At 48.1% G+C, this 22523-nt stretch overlaps 1 protein-coding gene across 1 annotated transcript in view; it reads right to left on the bottom strand.

Moving 5' to 3' along the window:
- ADAMTS17 (ADAM metallopeptidase with thrombospondin type 1 motif 17) overlaps window positions 1-22523 on the bottom strand; it is a 351717-nt gene that overhangs the window by 106887 nt on the left and 222307 nt on the right. The window contains exons 15-16 of the mRNA XM_057303716.1: window positions 20540-20706; window positions 12272-12399 (exon numbers count right to left, since the gene is read on the bottom strand). Of these exons, the coding sequence (XP_057159699.1) occupies window positions 12272-12399; window positions 20540-20706 (295 nt within the window). The remainder of the gene's footprint in view (window positions 1-12271; window positions 12400-20539; window positions 20707-22523) is intronic.

Genomic DNA, 22523 nt, shown 5'->3' with positions numbered 1-22523 from the left:
AAAGAACTTCTCAAACTCAATACATGAGAAACAAATATTCAAATCAAAAAATGAGCAGAGGATATGAACAGACACTCTTCTAATGAAGACATACAAATGGCTAACAGACACATGAAAAAATGTTCAAAATCATTAGCCATCAGGGAAACTCAAATCAAAACCACATGGAGATACCACCTTATGCCAGTTAGAGTGGCAAAAATTGACAAGAAACAACAAATGTTGGAGAGGATGTGGAGAAAGGGGATCCCTCTTACCCCATTGGTGGGAATGCAAGTTGGTACAGCCACTTTGGAAAACAGTGTGGAGGTCCCTCAAAAAGTTAAAAATACAGCTACCCTATGATCCAGCAATTGCACTACTGAGTATTTACCCCAAAGATACAGACATAGTGAAGAGAAGGGCTATATGCACCCCAATGTTCATAGCAGCATTGTCCACAATAGCTAAATTGTGGAAGGAGCCGAGATGACCCTCAACAGATGACTGGATTAAGAAGATGTGGTCCATATATATAATGGAATATTACTCAGCCATCAGAAAGAACGATTACCCAACATTTGCAGCAACATGGACGGCACTGGAGGAGATTATGCTAAGTGAAATAAGTCAAGCAGAGAAAGACAATTATCATATGGTTTCACTCATTTATGGAACATAAGAAATAGCAGGAAGATCAGTAGGAGAAGGAAGGGAAGAATGAAGGGGGGGTAAACAGAAGGGGGAATGACCATGAGAGACTATGGACTCTGGGAAACAAACTGAGGGCTTCAGAGAGGAGGGGGTGGGGGATTGGGATAGACCGGTGATGGGTAGTAAGGAGGGCACGTACTGCATGGAGCACTGGGTGTTATACGCAAATAATGAATCATGGAACTTTACATCAAAAACTAAGGATGTACTGTATGGTGACTAACATAACATAATAAAAAATTATTATTAAAAAAAAGAAAACTGAAAAAGAGCAACATTTGGAAAAAAAAAAAGAAGAAAAGTTCAAATGTGTTCAAAGTAGAAAGAAGGTCAAGAGCCAGACTGGGGGGCTTTAGCAGCCAGAGGTCAGGCAAGGAACGAATGCAGGTAAGTGGACCCGAAGGAGATGGGGAGATTTAGGTGACACATGGACACCTAGACGGTAACTGGCACAGACTGCAACACTTTGCTGGGGTAGGACACCCAAGGGTAGCCCGGAGGTAGACCAGCTGCCGCAGGGTACCTGGAACCTGGAGCACATTACAGGAGCTGCCGAAATTCGTGATCTGGACTGCTGGCTGATTGTTGTCAAGTTACTTGGTATAAAATGATGCAGGCTACGAATCCAAGGCAGCCAAGATCCAAAATTTTGCTCAACCAGCATGCTCAGCAAAGGCGCTAGAACCAAATCCGTGGGGCAACACATGTGTGTGCTGTCCTCTATATTGCTCCCGTTTGTTCAGAGCTCCAGCCTTTTTCTGGCCCCCTAACCCCTCACCTCTTTCATGTCACCCTGACCTGATCATGTGTGGCTTCCCCATCTCTCAGGTGTTTTCAGCCCTAGACTCTTCCTACACGGGCTTCCCATTTTCTTTTAACCACACTCCCACTCAGCAATAGTAGGTCTCTGGCTTGGCCACCCACTCCCTGTCTGGTTCCTCAGTTGGAATTTCCTGATTAAACACTTTCTAGATGTTCTAAGTTAACATCCCACTCTGTCCAGACAACTTCCCTCCCAGCCCCAATGATGGCACCTGACGAATCTGAGGCCACACAGTAAGCTGTCTGGCAGGGCCAGGAGCAGTCCCTCACCTCTTGCCTCCCAACCCTGGACCAGCTGGGTATCTCCCCTGATTAACCTCAGCCAAGGACAGGGGATCACTGGGAGAACTTCTGGAGAGGGTGAGGCTCCTTCTGAAAGCATGCTGGGTTTGCAAGAATGTAGAAACGTTCAGAATAAAGAAGCTAAAAGAACAGGAGAAATGCCACCTGGGGGGAAAGGGAATGTGAGGGGAGAGTCTGGGCTAGAATTTCAAAAGGCCATCTGAAGTCTGGCTAGGAGATCAGGACAAGTAGCAAAGCATGTGTTTGCAATGTACCAGAGCAGGAATTCACCCGGAAGCAGAAAGGACAGGTATGGGAGGTATTTCAGGAAGGAACAGGACAGGGACTCAATAGGAGGAAAGGCCCTTATGAGAGCATACACTTTCCTGAACAAGCAAACCACTTCTCCCCCAGAGTCCCCTGAAAGAAGGACCTTGGTGGGAAAGAGATAAGTAATGAGGAAAAGTCTTGGCTTAAGTGAGTACTTGCAAAGCCCCCGCACATCCAGACCAGCACTAGGTGCCTTCGTGGCTGATCCTGGCTGATGCTGTTGCCCCACACAAGCAGAGGCAGGTCAGGGGACAATTTTCTACCCCTCATGAGATTCTCGTCATGGCTCCTAAGGCATGGCATAAAGAACATGGACATGTCTGCACAGCAGCGAAGCCATGACCAGGACAGACCTCATGGGATCCAAAGTTTATGGAGATGTAATGTTTGGAGTTGATTTCCTTTTTTCCGGGAACGAAGTCCAAGTCAGTTGGGAGCCCAGCAAGGCCTGATGTCCCTGGGGCTGCCGGGGCACACTTGTCCTGCATGGAGCTAGCACTTGCCTCTTTTCTGAGAGTCCAGGATGTTTACAGGCAAGCCCAGGAGGGCCCATCCTCATCAGTATCTCTCCCTCTCAAGAGGCCAAACACAGCATCTGAAGAGTGTGGGCTTAGATCTGGATCTAAGACACTGAGGGATCCCTTCTGAAACATGACCAGCTGCTTACTTTTTGGTTGGTCATGAGGGCTAAAATTAGTCTATGAAGATGGTATGCCCTTTTGGACAAAGTCTTGCTCTGTGTGCTCTGGATAGCCTAAAGGGAACAACTCCCCGCAGTCTGACCAGTAGTTAATTTCTAGGGTGGACAGAAGATCTCCCAGGCCCAGGGACACAAGATCACCTGGGGTGGCAGTTCTCTAACTCCAGCATGCCCGAATCACCTAGAGGGCTGGGCAGGTCACCCATTGCTGGGATGGGGCCCAAGGATTTGTCATTTCCGGTGAGTTCCCAGGTGATACTAGGGGCCCAAGTCACATTGGGAGACCACTGTGCTAGGTTTTGAGCTCAGAGATAGAGACCCTCAAGGAGACAGCCATTGCTGTCAGATGCCAAGCCTTCTGTGTCCTGAGGGGGCAGTAGGTGTGTAACCCTCCTTTCCTCCCCTGCCCCCGAAGGGCCCTAGACGTGAGTTCCCACTGGGGAAGTAACTCCTGTTGCCTCCATCCTCTGTCACCCCTGAGCTAAAGCATTTCTGGGCCGAGGCATCCTAGAGGGATGTGTGGGAGCCCAGCAGAGCCATGAAGACAACACAGGCTGGCTCCCCTCCACTCTCAGGAAGCAGAGCCCCCTTATGGTGGTGCTCAGAGCAAGTAAATGATCCATGGGAAGCTCCATCATAACAGAATGTCTAGTTACAAAACCGCAAATGCCCTCAACTGAGGGCCTCACAGATCACCTGGATGCTGTTCAGTCCTACTCACAGGCGGGTTACACTTCTACACCTCTCCACCAAGGAAACAGAAACTCAGATCTGGAGACTTCGACAGCCTTGCTTGTAGGATTCACATTATCTTACCTGTTAAATCGTCAAAGGCTGGATACAGGGGGAAACTGCTCTGTTATTTTCTTCTCTTTTCCTAAGCAGCATCTTGTTTTCATTTTAAAAATCAGCTTCTTTTGCTAAAACTTCACCTCTTAGAACAAAGGCATCCTCAGACATGACTTCAAATTGTAACTAACTGCCTTCCGGATTAGAGCTAAATTACCCAGGTGGGTAGGCCATCAGCTTCTCTTCCCTAAATGTTATGCTCAAGGTTGTGGTCACCAACGCATATCCTGAGGATAATTACAGATTTGGATATGAGCCTCAGTTTCCCCATTCTTAAAATAAGAGTATGTAACCTCACCCTCAGAGGTAAAAAATTACCTTTGCTCTGGCTCACTGCTTGGGGTCCTGGTGACAGGTGAGTGCTGTCAGGACAGATGGAGATTGCACACAGGGCACCTTCCTTCTAGAGGTTTGGGGGACAGCTACCACCTGTCTGATCAGATTGGGGCCAAATAGGTAATTGTCCTCTATCCCTTTTTCTTCCACAAAAACCCTGCCCTCTCTGAAAAAGGAAGAGAAGGAAGGAGAAAGTAGGCAGGACCACATCCTTCCCCCTGTCCCTCCTGGTAAAAGATGCACAGAGAGCCAGTGTTTAGGGGCTCACCCACAGGTGGGCTCTCCCATAATATCAAGCAGCGTCCCCAGGCAGCGGGTCACCGTCTGCCCTAGGGAGCTTCCCAGATCAGGCACACACAGGAACGCATGCAGGTTCACCCTTTAAGTTAATTTTTCAGGACACTCAGGGGCTGGGACAGCTTTGTGTGCTCTGCCCACTCCACTTAATATTATTTTAGGGATCTAGTGGAGGGGGAGAGGGAGAGAGAGAATCTTAAGCAGGCTCCACGCTGGGCATGGAGCCCTATGCCAGGCTTGATCTCATGACCCTGAGATCATGACCTGAGCTGAAATCAAGAGTTAAATGCTTAACCAACTGAGCCACCCAGGCGCCCCATTTAAAAAAAAAAAATTAATTCCAAATGTTAAAGGAATTTTAACAACTGTATTTATGAGGTCTGGTGTTCTAAGAGGGCAAGATGACCAAACCAAAGGAAATTGCAAACAATAAACTCTAGAATATCCCCATGTTTTCCTAGCGATCCCTAGCAGTTACTTTTCTACATACTCTAGGCATTCCTGCTACCTATTTCTGAGCTTTCAAAGCATGTTTTTAAGTTCTTGGTCAGCACGTGCAGGTGGGAGCCCTCTTCTGCCAACAAATCAGGGTATGTGGCACCGGGGCGGGGGGGACACTGCCTGGGCATAATCAGTCAAAAGCTTAGGATGGTGGGGACAGGTGGAAAAAGCACAAGTTCTTTTTGGTAGAGATAGACCCTGTGAAACATGCAGAAAGCCTAAAAAAGCTTTAGTGCTCAGCACTGTGTCCTAATGAGCCAGGGACAGGGCGGCCATTTCTCCCCAGAAGTGAGAAATATCCATCTTTAGTGACTTGAAATCTGGATTCTACCCCCGGAATCCTGCCCGTTTGACAGATCACCAGCGACAGACAACCTCTTGGTCACCACACCCCCTGGCCTTTTTTCTCCATCCTCATCTTCTTTGACCTGGTGGTATTTTCCCCTGAAAGCCTCTGGTGTCTACCTTTTCTCCAAGCTCATGGTCACAGCCCAGTTTAGACCCTCGTTATTCGGGACATGACCTATCGTACCTGTTTCCTCCCCTCTGCTGCCAGATTAATCTTCACCTAAGGAGATGAGAAGACCCCTGGTGGTCAACCTCCACACATAGGAATTCAAGATGCTCCATGACACCATCACACCTGCTCATCACTTCAGCTCTCCTCCCTCCTCCTCCGAGTGCACACTGAACCCAATCTCCTCCCAGCCCCGTGTTGCAAGCCCCACTGACTCTCAGTGACATGACTTGCCCTAACAGCCTCCTACCTGGTTTTCCAGATTCCACTCACGCCCTGCCACACCCAACCCTCCATAACCAAGATGACTTCATTCCTCTGCTTCATCCCTCCACTCCTATCAGAATAAAATCTAGGTTACTGTCACGACCTGCCAGGCCCTGCATGGCCTGGGGCCCTGATGCCTCTGCCCTCACGGCCACTCCCTCCAGCACCTGTCACCTAGCCCTCCTCTGCTTCTGGAACCCACCAGCCTTGGAGCCAACTTCTGCCCAGGGCATTCTGTTCTGCCTTCACGAGTCTGGTTCTTCCACAAATGCGATCTCCTGGGAGAGACCTGCCATGCCATTCGCAGCCTTCCTCAGCTATAATCTCTCTCATCTATGACACCATTTTCTTCTCCACACGGACCAGTCCTTGGAACAACCATGTTTGTGAGTTTATGTGTTTCCTGTTTATACATTGCATGGGGACAGGGACCCCCTCAGTCCTGTTCACCACTGAATATCTAGCACATAGAATGTGCTCAATAAATCTCTGATGAATGAATAAACCAAGTTCCACCCTATGTACTTTTTGCTATGTCTAAACCAAATCTCCCTGGCTCTCAACCATGTCTTCACCTTTGGTGGTTAGGGTCTTGCATGAGTAAGTTTCATTTTTGGGACAGACTGTAAGCACAGGGAAATGGTTTCTTACAAGTCTTTGTATTCTTGGCCCCTGTGCCTAAACACAGTGACCAGCACGGTGTTAAGCACATCATAGGTGTTAATTAATGCGTAAGAATGATGGCCTCTTACCAAGCTTGGCCCCCGGTAAACTGGGAGTAGGAGACTTTGATTTTCAGAATGGGTCCTCTGCCTCTCTCTTCTGCGCCCTGAACCTGCCAGCAACTCCTCCCCATTCTCTCCTATTTTGAACTGGGACTTTCTCATACAGGGTTGGATGGTCTTTGTTTTGTTTTGCTTTGTCTTTTGGCCAGAAGGAAAAGCGCTTCGCAGCTATCTTCTAACTACGCCTCATTCTCTTCTGTTAGAGGGATGCCACTGACTCTTGTTTTAACTTTAACTGAAGGCTTTTAGGCCAGTAGGACAGCACCTGGCTCAGCATTTCCTGGGCTCCTGGGTTAGATGCACCAACTCTTGCTGTCCTTGTCTTCTTCTTTTTGACTTTACCTTTGTTTTGCTAACCCACACATAATTTCTTCAGAACGGATGAATGGAAACTAAAATTTCTGAGTTTTTCTGTGTCTCAAAATTACTTTATTTTGTCCCCGTGGTTGATTGATAATTTGGCTGTGGAGAATTCTGTGATTATCCCAGTTTTGTGCCAGGGTCGGTGTCTCTGTTTTTCTTGGTCTTTCTTGTTCCTGTTGTTGGTTTTCTTCAAATAGCTGATGATCTCTGGCTGACCACTCATATTTGAGAACGAGACACCAAAAGGTAGACTGAGGGTGCTCTATATTTGGGGATGGAGGTGTCACACGGTAAGCTTCCGTTTGGGACTGGTGGGAAGGAAACTGGAGTCTGCTCCCCAACCCAGGAGGGTGAGCGCTGTGCAAAGTACAGAGGTCACGCACCTGCTCCAGAAGCCTTTGAATAGTTTATCACACAACTTTGGAAAGGAGCCCTCGGATACTTGGCGTGAAGATCATTACCCAACAGCCCGTCAAGCTCCAAGTGCAGAGCCAGCCGTGGTCAGCCATGTTGTCTGACTCTTTGCCTTCTCTTCAGTTTCAGCCAACATCTCACTCCCACCCTCCATTCCCAAGTCCTAGACACCCTCAAGCATTCTGCTTTCTTTTCCATTGCAACTCTCCACTTGTTCTAGCTCTGGCCTCTGCTGCTTTGTTCCTACAATGGAACCTCTATCCACTTCCACCCTACAGAAAGAGGTGGTATCTTTTTTTTTGTCAAAGGGTGGCCTCTGGGGGCGCCTGGGTGGCACAGTGGTTAAGCGTCTGCCTTCCGCTCAGGGCGTGATCCTGGCATTATGGGATCAAGCCCCACATCAGGCTCTTCCACTATGAGCCTGCTTCTTCCTCTCCCACTCCCCCTGCTTGTGTTCCCTCTCTCGCTGGCTGTCTCTATCTCTGTCGAATAAATAAATAAAATCTTTAAAAAAAAAACAAAACAAAGGGTGGCCTCTGCTTCTCTTCCCCATCATGGTTTGTGGATCCTGCCTTTACCATTAGTTTAGTGGAGTCCTGTCATGGGAGAAGAGCGCATGTGAGGCTCCGCCTGGCGGCTTAACCCGGAAGTTGCTATGGGAAGTTAATCAGACAGAATGGGTGCAGGGAATGACTTCAGAGTTTTAGACACTGCTATCAGTAGTTCAGCACCAACAGTCACACACTGCAGAGATGTCAGCTACAGGGTCATGAGGTGGGGAGAAGCAGCAACCAGAGGCTATTATTGAAATACCTGGTACATTTTCCTGCATGCTTGTTACCCTTCTTTACTCAGGGGGAGCTCTGAGGCCAGAGTCTTAAAATCCTCCTAAATTCCATCTGTAATTTCACTTGCCTAATGGGCCATTGTACACAAAATGCGAGGACAATAAATGCTGGATAATGAAAACTGTTCACTGAGATGGGCTCCAGATTCCAGAATCACTGAAATCCTAAGAGCCAGTGACCCATCCACCTACGCGTCCACTCACTGGGTTTCTCTTTTCAATATGTAATCAAAAGCTCTCCTCCAAGCCAGCTGCTGGGGGAACAAAGATAAGCAGACATAATCCCTCCACCGAGGAAACTTATAGGGCCTGAAGGTCTCCTAGTGTTCGTCAAGCCCAGGATATGTATGCAGGTTAGGATCTCATGGAAGTGGGACCCTAATTGGAGTATGATGCCTACAAGTGTACACAAGCTGGTGAGGCCTTAAAGAAAAGCCAAGCGTACCTGGTCTCAGGTATATTCAGATCTGTCGGTCAGTTTGACTTGCCCACTGAAGATCAGCAGCTCTGAGGCAAAGTCGCACATTAGAAACGTATGAACTTGATTTCTTTGCCTCTGCAGGCCAACAGTAGGAATTGCGAATGATGGAACCCCTCATTTATACAGACTTGCTGAAAAATAGACAATGTTTGTGTTTCTTTCCCCAACTCACTCCCACTTTTATGAGCGCTGTTAAGTTTCATTTCAGCATGTTAAATAATTTGTGACTCACTGAAATGAAACTTAACTCAGTCCTCATAAAAACAGAATAAAATGGTATTTCCATGTTTCATATTATGGTTTGAATCAGCCTGCTATTTGGAGCTTAGTGGAATCTGCTCAAAATGCTGTTTGGGAGCCTCTCGTCCCCTCCATTCCCTACCGACTAGTCACCATGCTTCTCAAAATTTCCCAGAACTCCTTCTGCCACCCCAAAATAGCAAAATTTGTAGCTGAAGGGAACAGGGGAAAAAGCTAGTAAGTGAACCATGGCAACATTTCTGAAAGTGCTGTCTTACATAAAATGTGGATGATTTCTACCTTTTATTCATTATAATCAGGTAACAGTATTGATGAGTAAGTACAGATCCTCTGCTCAATAAACTCCTGAGATTTTTTTTTTATTACTATTCTTCTCTTTAACCAATTTTCCTTGCCTTAATCATTCACAAGTACCACAGGAATCCAGAATATTCTACTTTGGCAATTACTGTAACTAGGCATCAATATTCTACTTGTATTTAATTTCTTATACTCTATTTTTTTAAAGATTTTATTTATTTATGAGAGAGAGCATGAGCGAGCATGCGGGGGGAGGGGCAAAGGCGAGGGAGAAAGAGTCTTAAGTAGACTCCACACTTGATCTCACGACCCTGAGATCATGACCTGAGCTAAAACCATGAGTCAGATGCTCAACTGACTGTGCCACCCAGGCCCCCTAATTTTTCTTACTCTTATCTAAGTATGCTCAACTTTTTCATAGAACTTCATTAACTGTGACTTTACAAAGTTGGATTCTTGTGAGAATTGACTTCTCATGGGCTAAACTTAACCTCTATGGCTTCTCTCTGAGGAATCAGAATGGTTAGAAAAATCACAGGTGGTATTTTTAACTTCCGTCAAGAAGCAAGTGGTCTCTCCAGGATTGAATCACGTGACGGGCCTACACGTACATGCTGCCACCACCTACCCGGATGGTGGTCCTTCTGCTGGGATCGGTGGGCTGCCTGGAGGCAGCTGGTCACTGGGGCACATCCATGCAGAGGAGACGGGACTGCTGAGAGCCGACAAGGGATGGGGTGAGGCTCCGAGGAGCACGAACTTGCCCACCTGCCACAAAACATCATGAGGGGGCCACTCTCTGCCCCCGTGTTGAGGGGTGGTGCTCGGTTAGTGCTAATCTCAGTGCAGCGGTCAGTAAATGACCATGACCATGATGGGGGTGGAGGCATGAGAGATAGACTGGGGGGGCAGGCAGGGATGCAGTGGCATCTGGGAGTGGGAAGGCCAGTGTACCCACGTTACTGCCATCACATTCAAGTGCAGGGCAGGCTCTAGCTCAGATGTCCATAGACTGAAGGCTATCGGAGACCTTGCATGGCATCTCACCTGTGCGGTTCTGACTGAAAAACTGGGTATTTTGCTGTCATGGCACAGGGAAGATTCCCTCATTGAAAAGCATGGGTAGAACCAAGGTCACAGAAGGGGCCCACTGGCACTGATCACTTAGAGCTGAAATCATGTCTGGCCACTTAATACCGACCACCCAGCCAGAAAACTTCAGGATTCTTAGAAATGCCTGCACGTTGGCAAGAACATTGCAAGAGACGCTGGCAAGAGCCCAGAGGGGGCTCAAATGGTGCTGCTCGAAGGGGTGCAAGTGCTTTTACTCAGAAAACCGTTCCTAGGGAAATGTTCATCGTTGTGCTGTAGGATGGCCGGTATAAGTGCAGAATTTAGCAAAGAAAAAAAATCCTGCACTTGACTTGCTGGCAGGTTTACAGAGAAATGCTGGCGATTTCAGCGACAACCATTAGACCTGTGTTCACATCGCCCCAGGCCCCACACATTCTCCATGACAACACCACAGCCCTGAGGGCCCAGCTCCACCACCGTCACTGCCTCTTTCCCCTGGAGGACGCCTTGCCAAGACTCTTGGGCACCCAGTGCCTATCACCCACACATATCTGTATTTGATAACAAAGCCAGGCAGTGCCAAAGGAGTCTGGATCATGTCAAGCTTTTTTCCTGAAAAATCCCAGTTTGGGACTAGTTTGGACTTTGCAGGGGAAAAAAAAAATCCACTAGGGTTGAAATGGCCACAGGAACTACCCTAGAAGTTGTGTTTGTGTCTGTGTCTTCCTGCCTTTCTCCCCTTGACTCCATCTGTCTTGCCCTTGGCCAGGCGTCGGGAAGCGGAGAGAACAAGCAAGAGGTGCTGCCTTATGGGGTCAGTGGGTCCCATGCCTAGAGGCAGGTTTCTGGTTCCAGTACAGTTTGGGGGAATGACAGTTTCTCTCCCCTGTGACCCCTGGAATTTACAATTGTTCAAATGTTTTTAATATTTCCATGAAACTGAGCATCAGAGATGGGGGTGTTGACTTTGGGGGGTGTGGGCACCCCAAAGCATTAGTAGCAGCTTCTCTTCAACTGGCAAGATGAGAAGGCCGCTCAGGAGCCCTCGATGAGTGCATTCCTTCCTTACTCTTACGTTGTAGGTGCAGGTCTATGGAGGCCAGGCAAGGTAAAGCAGAAATCGGAGGCAACACCTGGTTTTCCTTTCTGTGCCAAATGCACAGCTCTCCTGCTACCCATCTGCTTGCTTCGGGCTCTGGCAGCCGCTGCCTCTCCCCAGCTCCTGCTGGGCTCACCTGCTGAGGACATGGCTGAGGGAGCCTGGCCTCTGCCACGAGGGCAGCACGTGTCTGTGCTGGAAGGCTCTCTCATGACAGGTGCAGCCCCAACTGGGTCATCAGGAAATATGGCACATGTGGCATAATAGAGGGGGGCATTACCCGAGTTGTGGTTCTCTGAGCACTGGAAATACACAGCCTCCTGACTCCCTACCCCAATCCCACATCAGGGGGATGCCCATTCTCATGGAGAAATAGTCCTGTTACACTGAGCTGGGGAGCGTTGCCTCGGGAGGGCTGCGCTTCAGGTGTGTCCCCAGCTCAGGCAGGCTGAACACAGGTGGAAGATGAGCTTCCGTCCATCCTCCCTCCCGCCCTCCTTGCTGGGAGCTTCCTGTTGTCTTCTTAAATGATACTTGTCATTCATTCTAATGAGTCACAGACATCCAACACCAGGATGGCTTTGGGGACTATACTGCACTGGGTGGCGTGGTCTCCCCAAGCCAGGCATAGGGACTTCCCTGGGTTCTACCTGTGAAGGAGTCAGCTTTGTTCTGCTCTATCTTTGGTAGCTAAATGCAGCATAGCTTGTCCAATAACATATTCCTATGCATCTTCTAGCTTGACCTTAGTATTCGACCTGTTCTGCCCTGCGTCAGAACGACTCAAGTTATTTTAAGATTTTTGAGATTATTATGTTGTCACTATTCTCCCAGCCACCTCAGCTCCCAGTTGGCCTGGGGGTGGGCTTCATGCTCCGTCGCTGCTGAGGGAGGGAGGGGTGCCAGGTTGCAGGAGATATGACCACTGGTGCCTTCTTGAGAAGATCCATCCCCCCTCCAAGCCTCCCAAGACCTTTGTGCCACCTCCCCGCCCTGGAAACCTTCTGGGGGTGAGGGAGCCTCCCCTCCAAAGACACAACGAAAACACGTCACCTGGCACTTGCCGTGCACACAGAGGTCGGTCTCATAGGGCCCGCAGGGTGTGCCATCCAGGACCCTGTCGGCCACCAGCAGCGGGGACTCCTTCCCGAGGGGTGAGCAGTAGAGTTCACATGGTTTATCTGAGGAGGGAAAGGGGAAGGTGGACATTGATGTAGGAAGGGGTTAATGGGCCATGCAAGGTGCAGATGCATGAGGGGGAGGAGCCAGCAGGGCGCAGGTGCATGTGGGTGGTGGCCCAGAGGATGAGAGGTCAGTATGGAATAAAGGTCACAGAAACCCAGCACATGTTCCTCAGAGACATGCACCTGCCCCCCTGGAACACTCAACATAGCATATGGAGAAAGGCACATGAGTGAGGGCTCTGTGGGCTTTTATTCACCTTATTCTCTTGCTCCTTTCCAAAGGTATGGTATTCCTTTTCCTTAAGGCATTAAAAATACCAGGCTGAACATTTTGTGGTGTGATAACTTCTAAATGAATTGAATTATGTATCAAGGGAAAGCCTGGGATCTTCTCTTGTTGTGGGGGTGAGAAAGGGGGAGAAGGTGAATGAGAATGCCTCTGGATAGGAGGGGGTGTAGCCCTATGGATGTCTCTATAGCAGTGGCTTTTGCTAAATGCTCAGTGCTCCACCAACTGCTGGATAAAAGCTGCAGGGAATGTGATATGTGGCAAGAAGGTCCTGGAAGAAACTGAGCTGGAGTAAAGTACAGGAACAAAGGGGCCTCTAGGACAACTTGTAAGAGCCATGTCAACAGGCAGGATGAAAACCCTGGTTTCTGCTGCTCTTGGAACCAAGTGAGCTCCTAGAACATGACAAGCTCTCATGCCTTTGCCTCGGCTGTTCCTTTGCCTGGCAATCCCTCTCTGCACAAAGCTTTCTGGAAGTTTCCTATCACCCCAGAAGCTTCTACTCCAGAACTCTCTCCTCTCATGCCATCTCTGACATGGAATCTCCAGCTGCACTTTGCATACACCTCCATCAGAGCCCTTAGCCATTATCCTATTGTCTTATAATTGTTTGAGCAACTTCCATATACAAGAGGATATTTCTTATAAGCTGGGTTCCATTGCTAAAAGATTTGAAAGGGATGGATTTTAATTATCTTTAGATTGAAGAATTGACTATACTGGGAGACCTTAGAAGACAAGGAACTGAGATTTTTATCTCTTGTCCCCAGGCCAGGCCAAGGACCTGGCTCACAGAAGGACTTGGTAAATATTTTACTCTTTCCATATAAACTTTAGAATCAGTTTGTTGATATCCCCAAAATAACCTGCTGGGATTTCACTGGGATTGAACTGAATCTATAGATCAAGTCAGGGGGAACTGACATCTTGACAATATTGATTCTTCCTATCCATGAACATGGAATATCTCCCCATTTAATTCTTTTAATTCATTCATCAGAGTTTCTCTCATATAAATCTTGTACATACAGTGTTAGATTTATACATAACTATTTCATTCTGGGGGTGCTCATGTAAATGGTACTGTGTTTTTAATTTCAAACTCCATTTGCTCATTGCTGGTATATAGGAAAGTGACTGATTTTTGTACATTTACTGTATATCTTGCAACCTTGCTATAACTGCTTAGTTACTAGTTTCAGGAGGTTTTGGGTTTTTTTTTTCCTGTTTTGCTTTTGTTGTTGTTTTTTGTTGATTCTTTTGGATTTTCTACATAGAGGATCATGTCATCATCAAACAAAGGTAGTTTTATTTCTTCTTTCCCAATCTGTATATTTTCAATTTCCTTTTCTTGTCTTATTTCATTAGTTAGGACTTCCAGTATGATGTTGACAAGGAACAGTGAAAGAAGAAATCCTTGCCTTGTTCTTGATCTTAGGAGAAAAACTTCAAGCTTATTTTTAAACAAATGAATGGATTTTGTTCTCTCTATGACCGTGAAAGAGGAATTCACCCTTTTCTCTCTCCGGGTCCCCTAATTCTAATGACGTTAATGTGGTTGTTTTGCAAAGAAACCTCCAGAGAGAGAAACACCAACATTTTTGTGCTGCCTCTGTCAGGCCCTTTGTTTCTACCATTGGGTCATTTTCCGTACTTGGTCCTTCCAGTGGTCTCAAATGAGCAAAGCCAGGGGTAGAGAAAGGCTTCTGGAGTTGACTTGGCTTCAGAAGATCTTGGCATTCCAGCTGGAGGGTTCTTGTCAGAGCAGATGGGTTGTCTCACCCAGGCTCTGGGGCTTTCATGATTGAATGACAGTCACAAAACCACCAACATGTTCAGCAGCTTTCCATAGCTCCTCTCCCACAGAGCTCTGCTGACCAACATGCCCAGTGGGAAGTCTTGCCTTAAAACACCAGAAAGAAGGTACAAAGATTCAGTAGAAACGTTCAACTTGTTTGTTCTAGTTAGTTGTGGAGGTAGGGGGAAAACTGCTGTGAAGAACAACTTCCCAGGTAAGTAAAGTAATGATGCTTAATGTTTATTCATTCAAAAGCAGGAACTGAGTCCCTCCATCACACAAGGCACTCTTTGGGCACTGCTGGGAAAGAAAGATGAGTACTGTATGCTTTTCAAGGCCCTGGTAGTCTCATGGGAAAGTACAGAGCAAATCCCAGATGAGGCAGACTGTGAAAAGTCCCATAAGATGACCCTGAGCTGTTAGAGAACAGGGCATACAGTTGAAGGAATGACCAAGAGATGGCTAAGTCCTCAGGTAGCAGGCTAGAGGCAGCTGTCCCTCCATTTAGACAGAAAGACCCAGGGAAGCAGCCAGTGAAAGAAGTATGGGAAACTGAAGTATAAACTGAGATCAGGTTCGGGGAGGTTCATTTGACAAAATTTTTGAGGTGCTCTTTGGGACCCTGAGGTTTCCTGTGAGCACCTTGAGGAACCACTGAGAGAATGAAGCACCATAGCTCCCAGTCTGAGTGTATCTTCTTCACACACTGGACTTCCTCTAATGTTGCACTGTTAAGGAAGGAAGGGTCCCCTGGTCCAAGCAATTTGAAAACTATGGATTTTAATTACCTTTAAACTGAAGTGCTGGAATAACTGAGCTTTGAAATGATCTGTTCAATAGCAGCAATAATGGTGATGATGGTGATGTTGATAAAATCATAAATAACATTAATTATCTACCGTATAAAAGGCAGCATGCTAAGTAGTATCTATGCATTTCAGGTTGGTGTGGTCATTGTTCCATCTTATAGATGAGCATGTGAGGCTCAGAGAAGGTGCATGGCTACCCAGAGTCCCTTAACTGGCAGGGCCAGACCCCGGCCTCTTTGTCCCAGACTGGTTTTTTTTCTACCACCACTGTTTTCTTTTTGAACAGAGAACTCTGGTGGCCCAAAATACCAAGAGGAAAAATGGTGTTGCTGAAAGCAAACCACCAGCTTCATGAATGTTTCTGGCTTCTGAGTGTATACTCTGATTTGAGCAGAAATTGAAATAGGATTTGGGTAGAAAAGTAGAGGGTATTTTGTGGCAAGTTAGAAAGACCAGACTTGGAGGGGATGAAGATTGTTTATCTGGGCTCTGTTATAAACATCAGGAAAGTGGAGATTCTCAGATGGAAGGATTTTGGCCATGACCCCAGGCAAGCAGGTACCCTCAACTCCACCCGCACTGGACTCTCCCACCTGCAGACACTGTCCTCCTTGGCTTGGGCAGCCTGGGAGCACCCAGACTCCAGAACAGAGTCCAGGGGTAACACTTCCTTCCTTTGCTCAGCTGAAACTCCATTCATTCATCTCCTTTTCTGAGGTCTGTGCTCAGAATTTAGGGCCCCCCACACCTCTAGGGAGGTATACCACTATCTCCCAAAGGGACTCGGGATAACCTTTATAAAACTTGAGGAGGAGCCCCTCAAAATTCTCTGAATATTCCTCTCTAAGCTACCTTGGGTGGGCAATTAATCCCCAGATTAATGAGGTGCCATGATTCTCCTCTGGGTATAGTGTCTTACATTCTTAGTAGTACAGAAGGAAGTGAAATCTTCTTAAGAGTTATATAACCATGCACTCCAAGGAAAGAAGCTTGGAGCATCCCTCTTACATGACTGATGGGTGCCAAAATGAAATTCTAATTGAGGCTGGACTGTCTGGTGTGGTTCTTGGTCTCTCAGTGGCTGACTTGTTGCCAGGACTTATGCTTGGATGGGGAAACCACAGACAGGGCAGGGGAGATGAGCTCAGGGGCTTGAGAGCCACATTATCTTATCTGCTTAGTGGAGGCTTGGAGGATTTCCCCTGGTCCTCCATGGTGAAGAGGACACTTGTGGCTCTTAGCACTCTTGCTGTTCTCTCTCTGCCAGTGGTTACAAGGTCTTACTAAGAGACAGCACTGAATTTTGAGCCCATCACAAATGCTCACTCCAGGTCTGTCTGGCTATCTGTGGGGGATACAGAGGAGGCTGCTCAGTCCCGTCCCCAAAGTTGCCCACCATGACTCCAGAGCCGGGCCTTAGTTGATTGGACCGGCAGAAGCACTTGACCATAGCTGTACCAATCAGAGTCTTTCTCTCCATCACAACCTCACAGCTACGCTTCATGAGGCCTCAACTGATTGGACTAAGAGTGGCCACCTGATCGCAGGTGCACCAATCCAGAGTCTCTCTCTCTCTTGAAAAATCAGGACTAAAATTCAGATTTAGAGCAGCTGTGTCCACTCATGGTTGATGAATCCAAAAGAAGTCTGTGCTCCCTTCTCCACAATTCAGGAGTCCAAAAAGCTCTGAAAACTGCAGGCATTTTCTTATATTTGTGGCAAACACATTTGGCGGCAAAACCAGCCTTGACTGACATGAGGCTGTTGGTAGTGTTCAGTATCCCGGTTAGAGACCATTCATGGGTTACTTGGTAGAGACATCCGTGTGCTTCTCTGGACTGTGGGGTGCTTCCCTGGACCCCACTGGGAGTATTAAGTAATATATGGTTGATGCACTGTTGTTACCTGTCTAACACCAAAAATGCTTTGGCCACATCTGGCCCCAGAGGATTCAGAGAAAGGATGAAGGTGTTGTGGGCTAACCATCAGCCTACATGTGGACCAGTCACGAGAAAGCCAGTTTTCAGTTGGAAACAGGAAGAAATGACTTATAAACACAAACAGTGGTGGTCATGGAGAGAGGGTCCTGAATTTTTCAGAAGCCCTGTCCTTAGGCCCAGCCCTTGGGATCTGAGACACCCTGCATCTTTGCAACGACTTCTCTTTTTCATTAGGCAACTCCAGTCAGCTTGGCTGAACTGGAGTCAGGGAGTCCCTAACCATCGTACCCTCCAAACCTTGGAAGGCTCAGACCCAGAGCGGGTTCTGCCATGCCCAGGAGGAGCTGGGAATGCACCTCCATGTCCAGACACGGCTTTAGCCAAGCCCTCCGACACTTCAGTGGGCATGTGGCCTGCTGGCTTGGGCAGGAAGGACTGAACTCCTGAAGGTTTCCACTTAAATGAGATTCCACGGGGAAAGCAGAAATGGGGTGGGTTTGGCAACAGGCCACCTCCATGGGTTTCTGTCTAAAGGCCTTCCCGCTTAGAACTATTTTCTAAGGAGAGCCTTTGTCTTCTTTTGGAGGTGGGTATGGATTTGTGGTCCTGAGCCCTCCCTTGGAAAATCTACCTCTGCAAGAATTCTTTTTTTTTTTTCAATAAGAGAAAAAAGAAAAAATATAGCTTCCCCTTTCTTGAACCGTGCGTCACTCGCCAAAGAATTCCACAGTGATAGCAATGCTATGAATAGGGCAGTCATAATGGGCTTCGAGAGAGCCCAGAGCCCAACCACAGGAATCGTTCCCATCACGGCTGAGCTAGAATTGTACCTTTTATACGCTGATTTTTGAGAGGAACAAACTTATAATCTGTATTCTTCCCCCGCCCTCTGAATTGGTCATTTGTTATTTTGTTTTCATCCTTGTGAAATGCTCCTTTTAAAAATGCTGGCTTCTGTTTATATTTGAGAGGGAAATGAAACCAAGTCCACAAGAAGTCATGACAATTCCACCCCAGAGGGGGATGTGTCAAGCTAGCTTTGCAAAGGCCTGAACTTGGGGTCTCTCCCTCAAAGACAAAATGCTCACTGCCCATTAGCTGTCCTCATCAGACAGGGTGGCACTTTTCAGATCAAAGGCGGCCGCACTCTGGCGGTAGTTGTTTATTGCTTTGGTAGAGAGGAATGAAAAGCAAGTGGCTCACAACACATTCTGAACCTGGTGCTGGCCTGCGAAGCTTCCTGGGTGGGGGATCCGGGGCAGACATCCGTTTCAGCCCCTGAGATGATAAGGGACCTGAGGAGCTCAGCGATCCAAAAGTGGTTACAAGTAAAATAGAAGTTTAATCTGGACTTGGAGAAATCTGTGGAAAACCAGACATTTAAGTGGGATTTCTGCACTGAATAAAGGAGCAGCACGCAAAGCTGAAGCAGACCGAGGAAAGAATAACAATGCTGTGCGCACAGCTGAGTGGAAACGGGAATGGGGTGAGTCCCTCTTGGATCTGACCTCTTCTTGCTCCCAACATGCAGGACAGGACATGACCCAGGACCTAACGTGTCTCCATCCAGTACGCTGGGATGGCTGATGGCTTGGAAACAAGGCTGCTCCTCCTCAGAACCCACCACGGTGCTGGAAACAGGGCAGCCTCTGCCTGGGCTCGCTTTCTCGCGATTAGGGGTCCGAATGTGCTCAAGACAGATGGAAGCCTCCTGGGTCTTCCTGCATCAGAGGCGTGGCCAGGCAGAGAGCAGCGAGGGTCCTGCGTGAGCCCTTGCCTCCAGCTGCACACGCTCCTTTTGGGAGGGCGGGTCTCCTCTCTCCCTCGTCTGCAGAAAAGGGTATGTAGACTGTGCTTGTCCTGAAGCCTCGGTTAGGCGACGGTGCACCTCCCATCACACAGCTCCAAAAGGGGGTGTTCTTTTTTAAAAAGGAAAAAACTCTGGGGAGCTCCCGAGGCTTTTAAATGAGCCCACAGCTGAGTGGGCTGGTAGTATCTGCCACGACTGAGAACATCGCACGTTACTTTACAACTCGGTTTGGAGCTGATGGGTCCGGTTGCCGGGTTCAGAGCTGCGGCTCCAGGGCCATCGTTCCCTGTGATGCCTGGGCTACACTGCCCGGCTACGCACACGTGAGCTTGTCACAGCAGACTGCAGAGGGTGGATTTCAGAGGTTCTTCAAGCCATAAGGAAGAAACTTAAGACCTGGCACAGGACCCTCATTCTCCTGCAAAAGACTTCAGAAGCTGGTAAAAATCAGGCTCAGTCACTGCAGTTCTTACTAAAGCCTCTTCACTCGACACTTATGAAGTCATGCTCTCTCTGTCTTACTGGAGAATTGGAAGCCAGATGATAGCTGGTTATTTTCTGAGTCAGCTCCTCCGGAACTGGGGTCCCTCCCTGCTTCTTATCAGCTGCAGGAACGTCCATGTGTCATGTAACCTGTAACCTCTCATCTTTGCATGGCTTGTTCTGCATATTAATTGAGATGACGTATGCAGAGCTAACCTGGGCCTGGCCTGTGGTGTGCTCAACAAATAGGACTGTATCGTCATCATTACCACAGTCTTATCTCCTGAAGATGAGCAGAATTTTAAGTGTAAAAGACTGTGAACTAGGCCATGGCGGGGGAGGGAGGTAGGCGGTCCTTATCAATGATAAACAAACATTACAAACCCTACAGTCATGATATACCACCTAGAATTTGATCAGTCCCCCGGAAATGCTTGCAATCGTCCACAGGGCAGAGTCCCCTGATTTGGGAGATAGGTCTTGGAAGGAAAACGTAACCTGTGCCTAACATCATGTCTGAGTTGTAAACTGTCCTCAAAACTTCTTTTTGCAAACACTCTAGTCAAGGAGTGAAAGCCAACCCAAAATGAACCAAGAAAAGAAATGCAAGAAAGCATCAACGTCAGAAAGAGAGAGAGCAGAACAGAAACCCACCGTCTTGCGCCTGCAGAGCCTCTCTCTCCTCAAAGTTGGCCCTGGGCCCCCCAGCACATGGCACTAGGTGGCAGGCTGCCAGCACCCCTGCCTTGTTGTAAATGGGGGTGCAGGACGATTCTGGTCTGCTGCCCGCCTCACAGCTGCTTTTAAGAAATCTCCCAGAGCTGGGTCATCCAAGTTCAACCCCACTGCTCGAGAAGCCAGTCCACTGCTGACTGGCACAGCAGGACTGCAGCATCCCATTGGATGGATGGCTGGGAAGGGGGAGCCCGGTGGGGTTTCCTAGGAGGTGTTTACATTCTTGGAGGAGAAGGGGGGGCCACTGTGAAAGGACGTGCCATATGCCTTTACCATCAACCACCACTGCTGTCAGCAGGCCCTTCTTCTTGCTGCTCAGCCGGTCGTGTGTCTGGCACTGCTGGTCCCGGAAGCTGGGCAGGCCCTTGGGGCAGGGCAGGTTCTCGCAGACAGCATGCTCCACACTGGCTCCCAGGCAGTGCGTGCCTCCGGGCCCAGGGCTAGGAGGAAGAGACAGATCTGTGTTAACCAAACAGTGTTGTGGAAAGTGCAGGGGGGCTTGGTGTTTGCCTCTCTTGCCAGGATGGGGAGGGGCCGGGCAAAGTTTCCAAAGCCACCTCCCTCCGCTCTTCCATACTATGTCTCAGCAATCCCAGTCCCATGCTGACGGCATGTTTAAGTGAGCTATCAAAAAATGCATCCAAGAACTGTAAATCAGGGTCATCTGGAAATAGAACACGGTATCAGTTCAGCAAGATCCGCAAATTGTGTCTTTCATCTGAACTTAAAACTTGGCCGTTTGCAACATTGAAAAGCCCAAGGGGAATTTTTAGTGTGTGTGGGTTCTTTGGTTTGGTTTGGTTTGGTCTTCTATAAAACAAAGACCCTTACATGGCTCCTAGGTCCACTCTGGAAGTCACTAAGTTTCAGGATGAGTAAATAGCTCTCATTTAACTTTGTAATGCAAAGAATCAGAATGATTCATTCATTTGTTCAATGGCTTTGGGTAGAGACCTGCCAGATCCCAGCTCTGCAACCTTTACTTGGGTACTTGGGCAAGTGTGAGACCATGAGAGGTCAAAGACGTGTCCTGGGTCCCAGAGGCTCTGTGCTTAGACAGGGCTTCTAAGCAGCTCTGGAGACCCAGCTGTGTTCTCTGGCCAAGCCCATGTGTGTGAGGGGCCCTGGGGAGGAGCGGCAGGGCACTGGTGGCTGGCTGAAATGTCAGTCTGCCCAGCTGTTCCATGAAGCCCTGGGATGTCCTCACAGGACCTGACCTGAGCAACCTCAGTGTTTTCCTTCATTTCCCTGATGCCAAAATCACCATGATGAAGTATGATTGTTTTCTCCCCGAGATGTTATTGAAATTCAGCACCCAAGAGAAAAGAACGCAAATCACAACTGTTTTGCCCAATGGCTTTTCACAAATTGAGCGTACCTATTGGCAGGACAATATTTTGACACAATAACCATTTCATACTGAGTATTTCTTTTCCTTCCTTTGCTGTTCCTTGTAGTTAGACAATGAGGCCACCCTATGATCACTGCTTCAGGGGAGAGAGATCACAGCAGAAGTCCTTAGGCTTTTGTGTCATCATGGGGTCTAAAGACTTTTTCTGCAAAGGGCCAGACAGTGAATATTTCTGGCTTTGTGGGCCATGCAGTCTCTGTCCCAATTACTCAACTCTGCCAGTGTAGTACAAAGACAATGCATAACCAAAAGGGCATGGCTGTGTGCCAATAAAACTTTATTTACAAAATCAGGTGGGGTACCAGATTTGGTCCATGGGTCACCATTTCCCGGTTCCTGGTCTACTAAATGTGTTGGAGAAAATGTCTGGAGCAGGAAGAAAGGCTCCACTCCCAGACAACCTCTCCCTAACTTGGGCACGGCAGCAGCCTTGAGAGCTTATGCACGTTGGTGGCTCCGGAGAGGGGCCCTGAGTTCTGATCTCCAAGTTAGGAAGCAGCAAAACCTCTCTAAGGTTTATGGGATCTGAAAACAGAGAGACCTTTTGTTCTTTTTCCTTCCCAGAACACCAGGGAGGCAGCTGGATCTCAGAGAAATGACTGCATGGCATGTTTAGGGAGACAGAGTCTCAGACCATCTCCCCAAGAGCCCTGGGCCTGAGTGTCAAGTGTGGACAGATGAATGGATTCCTGTGCCACAAAGCACAGCGTGGAAGAAAGAGGGGAAAAGCCATGTGGACCAGCAGAAGGGACAGCTCTGCAACAGGCATGTTCCCATGGCTGGGACCACAGAAGGGATATGGGTGAGGCAGCAGATGCTGTATGGTGAGAAGTTATGGGTTGAACT

The sequence above is a fragment of the Ursus arctos genome, unplaced genomic scaffold (genome assembly GCF_023065955.2).
Source record: "Ursus arctos isolate Adak ecotype North America unplaced genomic scaffold, UrsArc2.0 scaffold_28, whole genome shotgun sequence".
Lineage (NCBI taxonomy): Eukaryota > Metazoa > Chordata > Mammalia > Carnivora > Ursidae > Ursus > Ursus arctos.
This window is presented reverse-complemented; position numbering and strand designations above follow the sequence as displayed.